Source organism: Coturnix japonica, chromosome Z (assembly GCF_054131305.1).
Source record: "Coturnix japonica strain WE chromosome Z, WE-NBRP24, whole genome shotgun sequence".
Lineage (NCBI taxonomy): Eukaryota > Metazoa > Chordata > Aves > Galliformes > Phasianidae > Coturnix > Coturnix japonica.
Window position 1 is genome coordinate 28,100,939 of NC_140702.1, and position 16,787 is coordinate 28,117,725.

The 16,787-nt window shown below is 43.8% G+C and overlaps 1 protein-coding gene and 1 pseudogene across 3 annotated transcripts in view; one reads left to right on the forward strand and one right to left on the reverse strand.

The window, feature by feature from the left end:
* Nucleotides 1–4,738: 4,738 nt before the first annotated feature.
* LOC146753839 (uncharacterized) lies at nucleotides 4,739–5,725 on the forward strand (annotated as a pseudogene).
* Nucleotides 5,726–11,481: 5,756 nt separating this feature from the next.
* The window catches only part of LNPEP (leucyl and cystinyl aminopeptidase), a 50,728-nt gene continuing 45,422 nt past the window's right edge, over nucleotides 11,482–16,787 (reverse strand). For all 3 annotated transcript variants that reach the window (XM_015849493.3, XM_085529452.1, XM_085529454.1), the window contains one exon: nucleotides 11,482–16,322. In XM_015849493.3, the coding sequence (XP_015704979.2) occupies nucleotides 16,191–16,322 (132 nt within the window). In that variant the 3' untranslated portion in view covers nucleotides 11,482–16,190. The remainder of the gene's footprint in view (nucleotides 16,323–16,787) is intronic.

Below are 16,787 nucleotides of genomic sequence, written 5' to 3' on the forward strand. Positions count from 1 at the left end.
ATTGTGTCCAGGTAATTATAATTCAGAAGCAATGATAATAGTTGTTTGATAAATAATCTGTCAGACTGGGAAAACTAGATCCCCTTGACCCCAGATGCACACTCCCATCAGGAGGATTGCATCATTTACCTGAGAATAAAATTAGCAGAGAAGGCTGTGCAAGCAGGTTGTTACACTACATCTTTCTGAAAATACCCAGTGCACTTTTGCTCTCATACTGTTGAAGAGAAGCTTAGGGAGATTCTCTTCTGATATGAGCCACTGCATCCTAGGTACTGCTGTTCTCACATGCATTAAAAAATGCATTTTCAGGATCCAAAACAAGTGGCCCGAGAAAGGATAATGAAAATTGGTGTAATTCCTATTGCTCATAATAAAATGCCAGCAGTTTACTGTGTCTTAAAAATTAGCTGTATCTTTTGTACACATCTCAATCAGTGCACTAAAGCATAACTGTGGTAAAACAAACACATTGAATGTAAGAATCTGTCAGACTTAGACAACAGAGGTCCCAAAAACAGATAGCAGGCTTTTGCTGCCTCTGTTCAGAAGGATGTTCATTTCTGTCATCTACAGCTGCTTCCTTTTTGTCAGGAAAACACAGCTAAAAACTGATGATCACACCTCAATGAAACCATAATTCTGGGCAAATGTGAAAATGCGCATGCACAGTCATTGAACTGGAGCCCCCTCTCCTCCTGGTGTCCTGGTGTTAGAATCATTAGCTTAACCACTCTCTCTTTTTCTTCCTTCCTTTCTTTCTTTTTCTTTCTTTCTTTCTTTCTTTCTTTCTTTCTTTCTTTCTTTCTTTCTTTCTTTCTTTCTTTCTTTCTTTCTTTCTTTCTTTCTTTCTTTCTTTCTTTCTTTCTTTCTTTCTTTCTTTCTTTCTTTCTTTCTTTCTTTCTTTCTTTCTTTCTTTCTTTCTTTCTTTCTTTCTTTCTTTCTTTCTTTCTTTCTTTCTTTCTTTCTTTCTTTCTTTCTTTCTTTCTTTCTTTCTTTCTTTCTTTCTTTCTTTCTTTCTTTCTTTCTTTCTTTCTTTCTTTCTTTCTTTCTTTCTTTCTTTCTTTCTTTCTTTCTTTCTTTCTTTCTTTCTTTCTTTCTTTCTTTCTTTCTTTCTTTCTTTCTTTCTTTCTTTCTTTCTTTCTTTCTTTCTTTCTTTCTTTCTTTCTTTCTTTCTTTCTTTCTTTCTTTCTTTCTTTCTTTCTTTCTTCCTTGCACTTGGCTTTATTGAACCTTTTTAGGTTTTCATGGGCTCACTTCTCCAAACTGTCCAGGTCCCTCTGGATGGCTTACTGAGGGGGATGGAGAGTTCAGCTTGGCCTTGCTGAATTTTGGCTCACTGATAATAAGGCTCTGGGAAGGAGACAGAAGGTCTGAATAAACAGGGATGCTTTGTACCTAAGCATAAGATAAGCTCTCTGCTTCTTATGGAACTTGCTTGCTTTCTAGCCAATGGATTATTCATGGAAATGTACTGAATGTGTGTGTTAGAATACAAAAGGCTTGCCTAGAAGAATAGCCATGAAAATACAAGATGATAAGGATACATGGGATGATGGAGATGATCATGATCATCACAGCAATAAAGAAATCTTCATGGCATGAGGACCCTGCATTCTGAAGCTAGGTCACGACATCTGACTCCAGAACAGGGACAAGGCACAAGGACTATGAAACGGGACTTCAAACAAGGGCTCGACCAGAGATGTGGCCTAACTTGAAGACTGACTTGTCCGGAACACTTTGAGATAAACACGGCAAGGGTTGAAAAAATATACGAACACACTGAGATAAATGCAGCAGACGTTGAAAAAAAACATGGAATGCATTAAGATAAACATGGCAGGTGTTGAAAAAAAAACACAAAACATGCTAAATGTGTTGAGAAAAATGTGGAAATCCTATACAGGGCAGTATTGAGATAGAGCAGACCGAGGATTCATCATGCCTTAGTGCTTCAATTGCCTCTTGCTGGACAAAGGTAAGCATGCGCACTACGGGGAACAAAATGACCATAGAACAGAAAAATGCCATAGTCACCTTTCAGTCTATCCTTAAAAGATGGGGAGTGTCAGTATCCTCCCCTGATCTACAGCAAATGCTTGCAAGGGCCACCAGAATGGATCCCTCTATCACCAGTCAAATATTTTACAGTCCAGAGACTTGGGAAAGGATTGGGATGAAATTGTGGGATGCATCCACTAAAGGTGATAAGATGATGTCTTTCTTGCATAAAACCTGGAGAAAAATTTTTAAAGCTTTAAAAAGTCATGTGGGCTTGTTGTTGATCATTCCCAGTCCACCCAAGAGTGAAGGAGTTGCAGGGTCCTCCTCCAATTCACCTGCTGTGCCAGCAGCTTCTTTGCTACCACTGCTGGGGAGAGGGGGCAGCAAGGGCCTCAACAATCCCTTTGATCCCGGGGGTGGACCAGTGGCGCCTATCCCAAGATAAATTGCTGCAGTTAAATATCCTTGTTCAAGAAGAACTCATGGCTGAACATACAGTGCCAACTACAAGCCTGTAGAATTCCTGTTTGTTATCAAAAAACAATCAGGGAAATGGAGACTTAATGATCTCAGAAAGATTAAAGCTGTTATTGAAGATATGGGCTCTTTGCAACCAGGGCTGCCTTCCCCCACTATGCTTCCACAGTCATGTCTGCTTACAGTAATAGACTTGAAAGACTGTTTTTTTAACATCCCACTGTGCTCTGATGATACACTTCTGTTTTGCATTTTTGGTTCCCTCTACTAATAATGGGGAACCCCGTCTTAGATACCATTTGACTGTGTTGCCTCAGGGCATGAAGAACAGCCCAATCATTTGTCAACAATTTGTTACTGGTGTTTCATCTCCTGTATGCCAAGCCCCCTCTTCAGATTGCTGGAAGGAGATCCAGACTTATCATCACTACAACATTTGACACCAGCAGCAACAACAGAGCTGAATACTGCCATCTTGAAGATGACCTAGTAACTGTTGTGGAACTATTTGGTTTGGTTAAAATGGATTATTGTTTTGTATTTTAACTATAGTGGAAAGAATCAATCATTAGTTCAGTGAGATAATTCTAGTTTAGCTGCTTATAGAAATTACTCAGCTTGGTGTAATTAAGCCTGGGCGTGTGGATATAAAATGTATTAAAAGCAGGGTTAGCTCTTGCTTTTCTCTGAGTTTTAGTTTGCATTCCTTGCTTATTACAGTGTGTTCAGAAGTGATACAAGATTCTTTAAATCATGCATTTTTCATTAGTAAAGTAGGGGGAGATGTGGGAAATGGGAGGTCAGCTCAGCCTCACTGAAAGCTGAATCACTGATAATGAAGCTCTGGGAAGGAGACAGAAGGTTGGAATAAACAGAGGTGTTTTGTATGTAGACATAAGATAATCTATCTGCTTGTTATGGAACTTGCTTGCTTTCTGGCCAATGGATTATTCGTGGAAATGTACTGAATTATGTGTACTGAATGTGTGTTAGATTATAAAAGGCTCACTTAGGAGAATAAGCATGAATACACAAGACGATAGGGATACACAAGATTTTAGGGATACACAAGATGATCATGATCATCACAGCAATAAAGAAATATTCACGCCATAAGAGCCCCATGTCATGATGCTAACATGCAAAATCTTCCCTTCCCTCCAATGTATCAACTGCACCACTCAGCCTGCTGTCATCTGCAGACTTGCTGAGGGTGCACTCGATGCCATTGTCTGTGTCACTGATGAAGATGTTGAAGAGCGCTGGTCCCAAGACCGGCCCCTGAGGGACTCTGCTTGTGATCAGTCTCCATCCTGACACAGAACCATTGATCATATCCCTTCAGCTGTGACCAGCCAACCAGTTCTGAATCCACCGAACAGTCCATCCTTCAAATCCATACCTCTCCAATTTAGTTTTTCCTGATACACAACCTAAACTTACCCTGGCACAAATTGAGGCCATTTCCCCTTGTCCTGTCACCTGTCACCAGTGAGAAGAGACCAACCCCACTCTTGCTGTAGGAACCTTTCAGGTTCTGGAAGAGAGCAATAAGGTCCTCCCTTAGCCTCTTTTTCCCCAGACAAAACAGCCCTAGTTCCTTCAGTCACTCTACAGAGGGCACATTCTCCAAGCCCTTCACAAGCCTTGTTGCCCTTCTTTGGACCTGCTCCAGCACTTCCATGTCCTTTCTGTACTGAGGTACCCAAAACTGAGCACGGTACTCGAGGTGAGGCCTCACAAATGCCAAGTCCTGGGGTAAGATGACTTCTCTAGTTCTGCTCACCATACCGTTTCTGATACAAGCCAGGATGCCATTGGCCTTCTTGACCGCCTGTGCACACTGCTGGAATTATTTTATTAGGTTTTTTCTCCATCCAAATTGTGACCTGTCTTTACAGTTTTCCAACCAGCGGAGAGTGCCTGTGAGGTTTGGAGCGAGCGGCAAGTCTTGCCTTGGTGCTGGTCTCGTGCTCTGGGAGCTGCTGACAGCCGCTCTCAGTGCTCGTCCCCAGAGCCACCGGAGCTTCTTCCCCGACCTGCCTGGCTCAGGCAGCCGGGGCACCCAGAAGGCCCCAGCAGCAAAGGGAGCCGGTAAGGGGACACCTCACCCTGGGCAGCTGGGAGGGAGGGAATTGGGCACTTGGCAAGGGACGTGGGCACTTGTTCCTCCCCTGCCGGGCTCAGCGACTGACCGTGGCCTCTCTTCCTTTTCTAGCGTGACCCCTGCTGCTGCAGCAGAGGAGTGAGGAGCAGCCCATCATCCTCTGCGCTCTCCTGCCCACCACAGCAGCTGGACAGCATGGACGCGGAGCTGCACTATCGCTGCCCCATTTGTCTGGACACCAGGGATGATGGCAGCTATGTCATTCCATGCCTGCACCAGTTCTGCTTTGGCTGCATCCAGCGCTGGGCTGAGAGTAGGCCCACATGCCCCCTCTGCAAACGCACAGTGCAGTACATCTTGCACTCAGTGCTTGTGGACGACAGCTTTGAAAAGCTCCTTGTCAGATGGCCTGCGCAGGAAGGGAGAGATCCCCAGCAGCAACCTGAGGCTGCAGGGCAGGTGCCTGCGGTGCCCACCTGGGCGGCCATGTTCCGCCAGCATCCAGCTGTGCTCCAGCCCCTGCTGCCATGGCTCCGCCAGGAGCTGAGGCAGCTCTTTGGGGCTGACCATGGGGCAGCCTCTGCAGTGCTCCACCTTGTCATCTCCGGACTGCGCATCTTTGGCCTGGATGAGGGAGCACTGTCCCTGTGGCTGCTTGGCTCCCTGCAAAGCCAGGCCACCAGCTTCGTGCAACAGCTCATTGCCCAAGCTGTGCAGTTTTGCAGTGGGGAGGTGCAACATCTGCTGGCCCTGGAGGCCTCCCATGCTGCCACAGGGCAGGAGAGCAGCCCTGCAGCTACCCGTGGTGCAGCTGCCTCCCCAGCAGAGACTTCTGACCCTGGCCCGCAGCCCTTCAGCAGCACCACGTAAGCCAACGTGGGGGAGCTTCCTGGCCCCTCAACCTCTGCCATTTGTGAGGGACCCAGCCAGCCTCCATCCATCCCGGCTCTGGTGCCAATTGCCCAAGAAGCCGCCCAAGAGGAGCCGGGGGAGGCAGTGCCAGGTCCCTCCAGTGCCAGCAGGGGCAGGGAGCGCTCACGCAGGGCGCCTCGGCGAGCTATGAAGAGGAGGAGGACTCACACGGCTGAGCACTCTGCACCTCCTGCCAAGAGGCCACCCCGCAGGCAGCACTAGGACACCACCCCAGCAACTGGCCAGAACACGGCCATGCCTGCAGCTGGGCCACAAGCAGCCCTCAGGGGCTCGGACTGCATCAGACAACAGAGTCACAGAATGGCCCATGTTGGAAGGGACCTCAAACATCACCAATCTTCAACCACCCCTGCCACAGGCAGGGCCACCAACCTCTATATTTATTAGACCAGGCTGCCCAGGGCCCCATCCACCTGGCCTAGAACACCTGCAGGGTGAGGCATCCACAACCTCTCTGGGCAGCCTGTTCCAGCACCTCTCCATTCTCATAGTACAGAATTTTCTCCTGACATCCACCCTAAATCTTCCCTCCTTCAACCTAACACCATTTCCCCTTGTCCTGCTCCTATCCACCCTTTCCAAGAGCTGATTCCCCAGTAAAATTCCATAAAAATTATCCGTGTTGCCACCCGTGCATCTGTCAGTGCTGTGCACAGGGCAGGTCTGACCTCTGCTGGGCCTGGAGGCCTCCCATGCTGCTGCAACCGTTCCTTTGGGACCTCCCACAGCACACTGCAAAGGGAAATGTGGACAGGGGAGGCACTGCTTTGCTTCTATGCAGGGCATGAGGTGGGTCATCTCCAGCAATCAATTGCTCCTGTGTCTTTTATCACCTGCATGCCAAAGTGAAATCCCTCCCTAGCCCTTAACAGTCAAGGTCTCACAGGTTTAATGCCTATCTAATAACTTTATTTCCGTTAGTATGTGTTCATCCCCTGTTTTCTGCTTGGTTTACCTTCCATGTATTTTTTATTTTGTTGTTTGTATTTCACATCTTACAAGTTTTTCAAGAACCATGATTTAACGAGTTGCTGTTCCAGTTCCATGCATTGTTGATTCTTTGGGTACCTCTCTCTCACAAAAGCAGAAGTACTACATACCCTGGAGGACTTTTTATCTGGAGGTTAAGATAAACTGCTTGGGAGTCACAAGACTGCTCTCATTTTTTGCTGCTCATCTCACAGTGCATGGTCATCATTTTACTTTCAGTTTTAGCATAAGGCCTTCAGTTTTGGACACTCTCTTCTATTTGATTTATTTGTGTCAGTTCCAATTATTTTGTGTTAAACTGTCTTATCTTGCATTTGGATATCATATTTAGTAAACTGCCTTTCGTCCTCAGTTTGTTGCTGTTCTAATTTTAGGCCCAGCTCCCATCTCCCTGCTCTTCTCCCTTTACCCTTTCCTTTTTCCCAGTGTGTGGATCTGTGGATCCTTTGCCCCCTTAGTCATAGCATTGGGCCAAACTGGCCTGTAAAACTACTGAACCCCTACCCCCAACTCCTGTTTTGGCTTGTTTTTTTTTTTCTGGTCAGTGGGCCTGCTGTCCCCTCATCCTGGACACAGATAGGTCTAGAGATAAATCTGTGACATAACCCGTCCCTATTCTGCTCCCATTTTTGTTTAATTTTTTCTCATTATGATATGCTGTAGTTACCTCTCACTGTTAGCCTTCCCTCTGGTTACCATTTAAACCACAGAACCAGTTGGAAGAGCGGAAGGCACAGACAGAAGAGCAGCACAACACCCATCTGAGCTTGTAGACCTGCAGCCAGCATTGGACTCACCCCCAAACGGACACACACCAGCAATGTCTTGTTTCACAAAACCACACAGGGAGGGGTGAGTGAGAGTGTGGAGGGAGGTCCACCCATGAGGTTGCCTCAGGCAAAGCAGTCAACCCCATGCCTCAGGACTGCCTCTACCTGAAAGGAAAGAAGGGTGGTTGTCATAGGTGACTCCCTCCTGACAGGAACAGAAGGCCCTATATGTCAGCCAGACCCTACCCATAGGGAGGTATGCTGCCTCCCTGGGGCATGGGGCAGGGACATTTCAAGGAAACTTCCTGGGCTGATTCGCCCCTCTGATTACTGCCTGCTACTGATAATTCAGGCTGGCAGTGAGGAAGTTGCTGAGAAAAGCCTGAGGTCTATCACGAAATACTTGGTCCAGGTACTGGACAGACCAACCAGAGGTGAAGCGTTGCTGGACCTGCTACTCACCAGTACGGAGGAGATCATCAAAGGTGTCAAAGTTGGAGGCTGCCTGGGCTGCAGCAATCATGCCCTGGTTGAGTTTGTGATCTTGAGGGCTGTGGGCCTGGCAAAGAGTGGGGCATGGCAAAGAGTGGGATCAGGACCCTGAACTTCAGAAGAGTGAACTTCAAGCTATTCAATGGATTGTTGGCCAACATCCCCTGGGGTGCTGTCCTTAAAGACAAGGATGTTGAGGAGAGCTGGCTACTCTTCAAGGATGCCCTCCCGAAAGCACAAGAGGTCTCTATCCCTCTGAATAAGAAAGTGGGCAGACGAGGTAGGAAACCATGGTAGGAGCCATGGCTCAGCAAGGACCTGCTGAGTGAACTGAGGGCCAAGAAAGGGGTGTACAAGCTCTGGAAACAAGGCTGTGTCACCTGGGAAGAATACAGGGATGCCATCTGGACTCGCAGACGTGGGATCAGGAAAGCCAAGGTGCAGGAAGAACTGAACCTGGCAAGGGATGTGAAAAACTATAAGAAGACATTCTACAGGTACATTGGCCAGAAGAGACAGGCCAAAATGGGTGTACCTTCTTTGGTAAATTTAAAAGGACTGTCTTCAACAAATGAAGAGAAAACTGAGGTGCTGAATGAGTTCTTCACCTCAGTCTTCACTGGTGGCAAGGATTCTAGTCTTTCTCACATCCCTAAGCCCTGCATCCCCAAACCTCTATGTGGGGACCAAGGAGGTAAATCCCTCCCCACTGTAAGTGCAGAGCAAATCCAAGAGTGCCTCATGAGACTGAATAAGCACAAGTCTATGGGGCCAGATGGCGTGCATCCCAGGGTCCTGAAGGAGCTGGCTGAGGTGGTTGCCAAGCCACTCTCCAACATATTTGAGAAGTCGTGGCTGTCAGGTGAGGTCCTGGATGATTGGAGGAAGGGTCACGTCACTCCCATATACAAGAAGGGGAGCAGGGAGGACCCGGGGAATTACAGGCTGGTGAGTCTCACCTCTGTGCCTGGGAAGATTATGGAACAGATCCTCCTGGACAACATGCTCGATTACATAAAGAACAAGCATGTGATCCGAGACAGCCAGCACGGCTTCACCAGGGGAAGGTCATGCTTAACCAATATTGTGGCCTTCTATGATGGAGTGATGGCGTTGGTTGACACAGGGAAGGCAACCAATGTCATTTACCTGGACGTGAGTAAGGCCTTTGACATGGTCCCCCATCACATCCTCATCTCCAAATTGGAGGGATGTGGATTTGATGGGTGGACAACTCGATGGATAAGCAATTGGTTGAAAGGCCGCAGACAGAGGGTGGTGGTCAATGGCTCTATGTCCAGGTGGAGGCCAGTAATGAGCAGTGTCCCCCAGGGATCTGTCTTGGGACCGGTGCTCTTTAATATCTTTATCAATGACATCAGTGATGGAATCGAGTGCACCCTCAGCAAGTTTGTTGACGACACCAAGCTGAGTGGTGTGGTTGACATGGAGGAAGGAAGGGATGCCATTCAAAGGGACCTTGACAGGCTGGAAAGCTGGGCTCGGGTGAACCTAATGAGGTTCAACACGGCAAAGTGCAAGGTTTTGCACTTGGGCCGGAAGAACCCCAGGCACCTGTACAGGCTGAGAGGAGTGGTCCTTGAGAGCAGCTCGGCAGAGAAGGACCTGGGGGTCCTGATGGATGAGAAACTTAACATGAGCCAGCAGTGCGCTGGCTATTAAGGAAAATTGTTGTATGACAAAAAAATGAGTGTGGGCTATCATACTGGCAGTTACTTATTGCTGTGGAATGATTTAATCACTACCACCACAAGCTGAATAAATTACTGCACTCTTCTTACAGAACCAAGGGGGCATACAACTGCCTGGATTTCCACTCCATCTACAGATATAAGCAATGCTAAAATGCAGCCTTTTACATGTTTCCCCCATCATCATGGCCCCAGTGTTCCAGGTCTCAAGTTGCTGTTGTGTTTCCCACTCCTTCCAAGTAGCATCTCCATAAAAATTAGCAAATACAAACAAGTGTCATGTAAGAGCAGTCACACACACAGACATCTCTCTGTGTAACGTAGCCAGATGTGGGACCATAACATTTACCATGTGGTGGAACCAAGTAACTGTGTGAAACAGGATACAGGAACTCTGAAATCCAGCTTACAAGTCCGGATGCACGAAACGCATACAAAATATATGGTTAGTGGGACAGCATTGTTTGAAATTTCAGAGTGCAAGGAAAGATAACATCTTCCAGCACTGGAAAACCCAGTCCATTAGAGGAAGGAATGTTCCATCTAATGGAGAACAGGTGGAAACATGGAGACACAAAGAACTCACTTTACGGCTCAAACCTCCGGCAGTCCCTATGTAGCTGGTGAAAATAATTCATGCCACCAACTGAATTCATGCAGTCTTGCTTTTACGATGAATGGTCACTTTTATCTGCCTCAGACACTGCAGGATATTTTAAGCTACTACGAGTGCTTGAAATTGCAATGAGAAAAAATAGATCACCATGGTACCTGTAAGTTCGGTAGGCAGAGGCTTCAAGATGGGGTGCTAACATTTAGATAAAGGTTTTTGTTTAACAGTAAGTACACTGATGTAGTTTGGTAGCATCACAGTTGCTCCTTAAAATACAGAGCACCTGTTTCTGCCTGAGCCACATGAGGATTTGCTCATAAACCTAACACCACTAATTTGAATCAGGAATCCACCAGCTCTTCTCTGCCATTGTTTTGTCTGATTAAGATAGAAGTGATGTACATTTTGGCTCCGTAACTGATAATCACACAACTCCTATACCCAATACCTAGCCTCCAAAGCAACCTATGCCTAACTTGGTCTACATAGAACAGATTACAAGAAACTGGAAGTACAGAGTGGAAAGGATAGACCCCTCACAGTCACGTCAATTTGGTATGGCTATGACACTGAGGACAAGTTTGGTACAATTTTGCTAAAGGAACAGCCATTGATGTTCAGCAACATCCTTGTTTTTACCTGTAATCCCACCATAGCTCAGGCTGAAGAACTAGCAAATTAGCTATTGAAGTATCAGCTTGCTAAACTTGCAGCTATGGAGGCAGTTCTAACTGAACAAGGATCATCTCCTCCAAGCTTTGGAGACACTCATACCATTGAAGAGAACCAGGCAATAATGCTAGGAGATCTGAGTGAATGAACAAGGATCTCTGGCACACTCACATATAAAAATACAGAGAGCGGAAGCAGAGACACGTAACCTTAGAGGAATACAGCGTCCACAAACAAAGTTAGGAAAGCAAAAGCCCAACTAGAATTGAATTTGGACAGAGACATCAAGAGCAACGAGGCAGTCTTCTGTAACAATGCTGGGACCAAGTGCGTGCCCTCTACTGAACAAAATGGAAGATCTACTTTACATAGGGTGTGGAAAAGAACAAGGTATGGAACATCTCCCTTGCCTCAGCCTTTACTAGGAAGACTGGTCCTCAGGAATCCCAGCTCCCAGAGGCCATGGAGAAAGGCCAGGAGAGGGAAAGTGTACCATTCTTGGATCAGGTCAGGAATGCCAGCTAATAGGGCTCCTCTTCCCATCTCTCTTGTCCTGATGATGCCACAGTAACTGATTCTGGATACTGGTATGTGGGAAGTTTCAGATGTCTCCATGCTGACCCTAAGGCACACGACGTGAGGTTCTGGTAAGGCTGCAGCCCCCATGGGAGGTACCATGAAGAAAAAAAAAACATCACAGAGAAAAGGTTATATTGAAATACTTTATTTCTATCTCACAAAAAGCAATAGTGTTTGCATTACACATGCCTTCCAAATCAGTGCTGGTAATATGCAAAAACAGTTCTCTGAAATATGAAGAAAATAAGCTTTTTCTCCCTTTACAAATGAAACAGACGACTTTGCATATTTTATATATATCTATACGTACACACGCACACATACAATATTTGAATCCCCATTTGAAGGCAGGTATTTAACCACCTGCAGTTTTACCACTCACAGTTCAGACACCTGTGAATTAACATTGTCTTGTATATTACTACAGTGTTTAAAATACAAAGAGCAACCCTTTACAAGTACCTACACTACACAGCATTTCAAATGAGCCCATAAGGTGTTTTTCAGGGATACCTAACTTAACCTTGACAGGACTCAGTTCCCACTGAAGAAAGCCATCTTATGCCGCATATTCAAACTCTTCCAGTCTCCCAAATCTTGGAACAGAACATCTATGCTTCATTTTTAAAAACTCCCCTCAAATTGGACTTTAAATTCATTCAGGCTATGCCCTTTTTTAAAAGCCGTGTCTTTAAGATTGTGTTATAATTTGGAAAAGATGCCTGTCCCCTATTCTGGATCAAAGTTAAATTATCACATATAAAAATCAATATCTCTATTACAACAGCAGGTTTAAACAGCACAACAAAATTAAAGATTTAAATTCTTTAGCAATATGACCTGAGTTTAATATGGTAAATATATATTTTTTTCCTAGAAACCGCGTGACTCCATGCCTCAAAAAAAGTAACAAAAATTTCTGACCATTTGGTAGCATCTTGATGAAAGCGATAAGCATAAACAGTATTACTATTTTAAATTCACTGTGTTTGCACTTTATTGCAAATATCAAACAATAAATGTTCAGCGCGTGGCAAACTGAGTGCACTACGTGACTCGAGGATCAGAGTTTCGTGAGGAGCTAAAATGTCTGTGACCAAACCCAGCAAGTGCATCTAAGTAAGAATGGTCACTGAGGCAGCATTAATAGAACTTCAGAGTGCAAAGAAAGACACCATCTCCCAAGAAAGCAAAGGAAGGATGGTACAGTCTATGTCAGACCATGGAATGTTCTACCTAAGGGAGAACAGCTGAAAGATGGACTCAGAACGTCTGCTTAAGAAGAATTTTGGAAGTTAGACTTCCTGTATCTGCTGGCCACTAAGATGAAGTAGTTACTCACACCATTTGTTTCCTCACAGCTCTCTCTTACAATGTATGTACAATCTGTCTCACAAGTTTCAAGACCTAAAATTTCTCCTCCCTGTGGAAGACAATATCTTTCTTCACCTTCTCAGTGCCAAGCCCAACAGCTAATACAGATCTTACAGCCCAAGCAAGCTGGCTCTCTACCAAGTAAGAAATTTCCACAGACGAGTGGTAAGAAGGAAGTTTCAGGATTAATCTGAAACCAAATGAGCTCGACAGCAACATAATAAATGGAAGTTGCTGCAACATTATTTTCAAAGTGCTTATGTATGTGGCAGTTTCATAACTGGAAAATTTGTATGCTGAAGAATGGTGATATCGTATTTACAGGACACAACAAAAGCCAACGCTGCTCAGTTGTTCTCCCCCCAGCATGCCTCACTTACCCATGAAATGATCTGTATGACAAGAAAGCACCCTCAGCAATGGTGTTCTGTTTTCCCATCAACTCAGGGTTGAGTTGTGCTCAGAAAAACAAACCTTCTCAGTCTGCAAGACCTCAGCTAGCTCCTGAAGGAGAACAGGCTGTTTATGCTGTCTGGCGTATTGCTTCAATCGCCAGCCATAAGGCACAACGATCATCTCTATGATCAGTTACACGGGAAAAAAACAAACAAACAACTACACCTATTCTAAACTTCTTCATTCTGTATGTTACCATCTTTTCATACATTACAGGTCTTACGCTCTGTCCTACATTATTTGCACTTCTTCCATCTCTAAAGAAGAAAAAAAAAAAAAAAAAAAAAAAAAAAAAAAAAAAGGTGAGCTGGCAGAGGGATCAATCCTTTCTCCAGGGCTCAACTGCTTGCTTGCACTTTTCTTAGTAGGCAAATTTCACATCAGAAAATATAAAGAAATATATATATATTTACAAGCATGTTTGATTTTCACCACTATTAGTTCTTAAAAGGCCACTCATTATGAACTGAGGATACTGGGAACTAACAAAACAACCAGTGCATAATGGCTTTGAGGACAGTAACTGATGCAGAACATCCAGATATAAACTCTGCAATTCCAATGTATTGAACACCATCATTTCACATTGCAGGAAATGATGCAGCATCAGCACAGCTTTGCACAGTAAAGATCTTCTACTGGAAAGCAAGTGAGTCCTAGGATGTACAGAAAACTTTAGCTCTGCAATTTTACTTAATTTCCATAGTATTTTCTAGTTAAAGTGTTGCTGCTGGCTACAATGTGCTTTTCATTTGACCAAAAGCCAAAGAAAGCTCAAAGAACTAGTAAGATTTCATTATCTGCAGTAAGGCATGACAGATGTGACTCTTAAAGGGCAGTTCATTGCTCATGCCTTTGCCATTCTAACCCTCATCAGTTCCCAATAATCTCAAAAAGAGAGGATCATTTTTAAGAACTTCACTTGAAAGAAAGACTCCAGTACAACTTTTAATGAAGTTATAGATTACATGACATAAAATAATATCAAGTCCTCTAAAAATGGCATAGTGAAAGTATTGCTTAATTAAAAAAAATAAAATAAAATAAAATAAAAAACAAAACAAAAAACCCCCAAAGAATAGTAAAATGAAAAAAATATTCAGAAATCCCTCCAAAATCTCTCTGATCTTCCAGACTTCCTTAGTACAGTTCACATTCTGAAGATGAGCTGCACATGCAGTTTCCTTGCAAAGAGCTAGCTATCAGTAAAGCGTCTGAACAAAATGTTAAAAAATCCTACAGCAGAAGTCAGGAAGAAGAGCGGATCTTCCTCCACAGTTTCCATCTAAAATTATATATGCCTCAGTACCAGTCAGAGCTGAGAGGATAGAAAAGTGAAAGCATTTAACACTGAGAAGGGACTGCAAAACAAAACTGATAACTATGTACACACAAATATACAAATATGGAGATAATATTTATGCAAAGAGCACAGAGGTTTAAATAAGATGCAGAAATAAAACCAGAAGATGTGACAGCTGGCTAATAAAAACACGAAAGAATGTAGTTGATTACAATTCTAATTGCATAACTTGCATGGAAACAGGATGTTATGACCTACTTTCAGTCCTTCTGAAGTACCTGTGAAAACTGTTCATTTCTGGGCCTCTTGGGCAAACATCCATTTGTACACTCTCAAAGCTAACATTGTTTCTGATAACTTCACGATTAGAACTGCAAATGTTATTTTTAATGTGAGCTGATGAGAAAAAATGAGAAACTTCTTTTCTAGGAAAGCACTTCCCATACTGAAAGGATGGGAAAAATACAGCATGGTTTAAGTTTATCGTAGCTTATCATTTCTGCGAATTAACTGTACAGGCAAGGCTGCAATTTCATAAATCAAAGCCTTCAGTCTGAATTACCTGTGACATTCTAAGTGTCACCTTCTTCAGAATTTACTGGTAGATTAAATTTATTTAGTTCAAACAATTCAACTTCTGTTAACGCTTTCACAGCAGTTTACAACTGATCGTGTAATTGGCTTGTAATAAGACAACAGGTGAATCTGTTTGCAAGAATCCACAGAAGGTGCATTAGTAGTGAAATGGAACATTCAAAAACATCATCACATCTCCACATAAACAAGTACGCTTAATCTTCTATGTGTTGTATGGATATACGAAGCCTCAAAGATGGCCTTTTTCACTGCTTCTGATTGGCAGACAGAATGCACAACTGGTACTTTGCCTTTCCAATGTGGTACATCTCTGCTTTTAGATCCCCTTCTTTTAAAGAATTTGCAGATTTGTCTCACCAGGTTTTTCACAACAGTGTAAGAAGAAACCATTAAGCACTAAATGAGAAGATTCCTAGAACTGTGTTGAAAAAACAAGAAACAGCATACACAATTTGTCCTGCAATATAGGTATATAGGAAGTAACAAGCAAGGGAAAAAAAAAAGTTATCCTAATGAAGTGGCTGACACACGCTGACTAACTACAGAACCTCAGAAACAAGTGATGAAATGAAAACTAAACAGTCAAAAGTGGAGAAATCAGTAGTCACTTTAACAGATGAACTACCCTCCAGCCACTTCCAATGGTTCTTTTGTGCAGTTGCTCACAAATAACACAGCAACATCAGTTAATGGTTCAGTCCACTAATGGATATCTTGAGTATGACTCTGTTGTACATCAGATTCTGTAATTTCTGTGGAAGCTACCTTTATTTTTACATTTAAAAATAATTATTAATTCCACTGATGAGAAACTGGAACATGATTCCAAATTAAGGGTGTAAGCTTCAAATATAAAAAATGATGTATCATCACTCACGGAGATGTTTGGTCTACAGATGAAAATGGCTTCAGAATAAATATTTAATCCTGCACACAAACGCTTCAAGGGAAACCAAATTTTATGTGAGACATGCCCTGAGCTATCTAGACTCTCTAATAGTGCAAACAATGTTGCAGCGATGCCTGGTTTCATCCTGGCTTTTGCAAAAGAAATGGAGCAGATGTCCACAGATTTCCTATTGGCTGGCACACTATAACATTAAGTGCACTACAGCCATTCTTGTAGCTTTGCTAAGTTCGTCTCCATCCACTGGATATTAAGCTGAATTGTGTCAATCGCCTCTTTTACACAACGCAGTTTAGAGCTCTCTTCTGATTTTGACTCAAAAAATGTCTTCACCTGCATAACAAGAGAAAAGAAAGAGTCTTAATTAAAATCAATGCTGGCCAAACAAATAGGTCCAGAAGCAAAGGCCACATACATGTCAGATTGACCTTCCATTCCTGCTCAGTATTATACCTATCAATCAATGGTTACACCTGAAATTCTACCACTCAAATCACAGGCAGCTACCCCTGTCCCAGTTTTCTGAAGGAAAACATCAGACCAAACCTTAAACCACTCTTAACAGATGAACTTCAGGGCCTTGTTAGGAAAGACTCTGAGATTTCTAATGAGCATTAACTGGATACTGAACATCCAAAACAGCTTTTTGGAATTGCTGACAGCTAAAATAATGTACAGCAATCTTTAAGGCCCTGAACACGTTCCACAGAAAAGCACAGATTATTCACAAAGTCTAGACCAAAGCCTCTGGTTTGAGGATAGGCTGAGAACTGGGGCTGTTCAGCTTGGAGAAGAGAA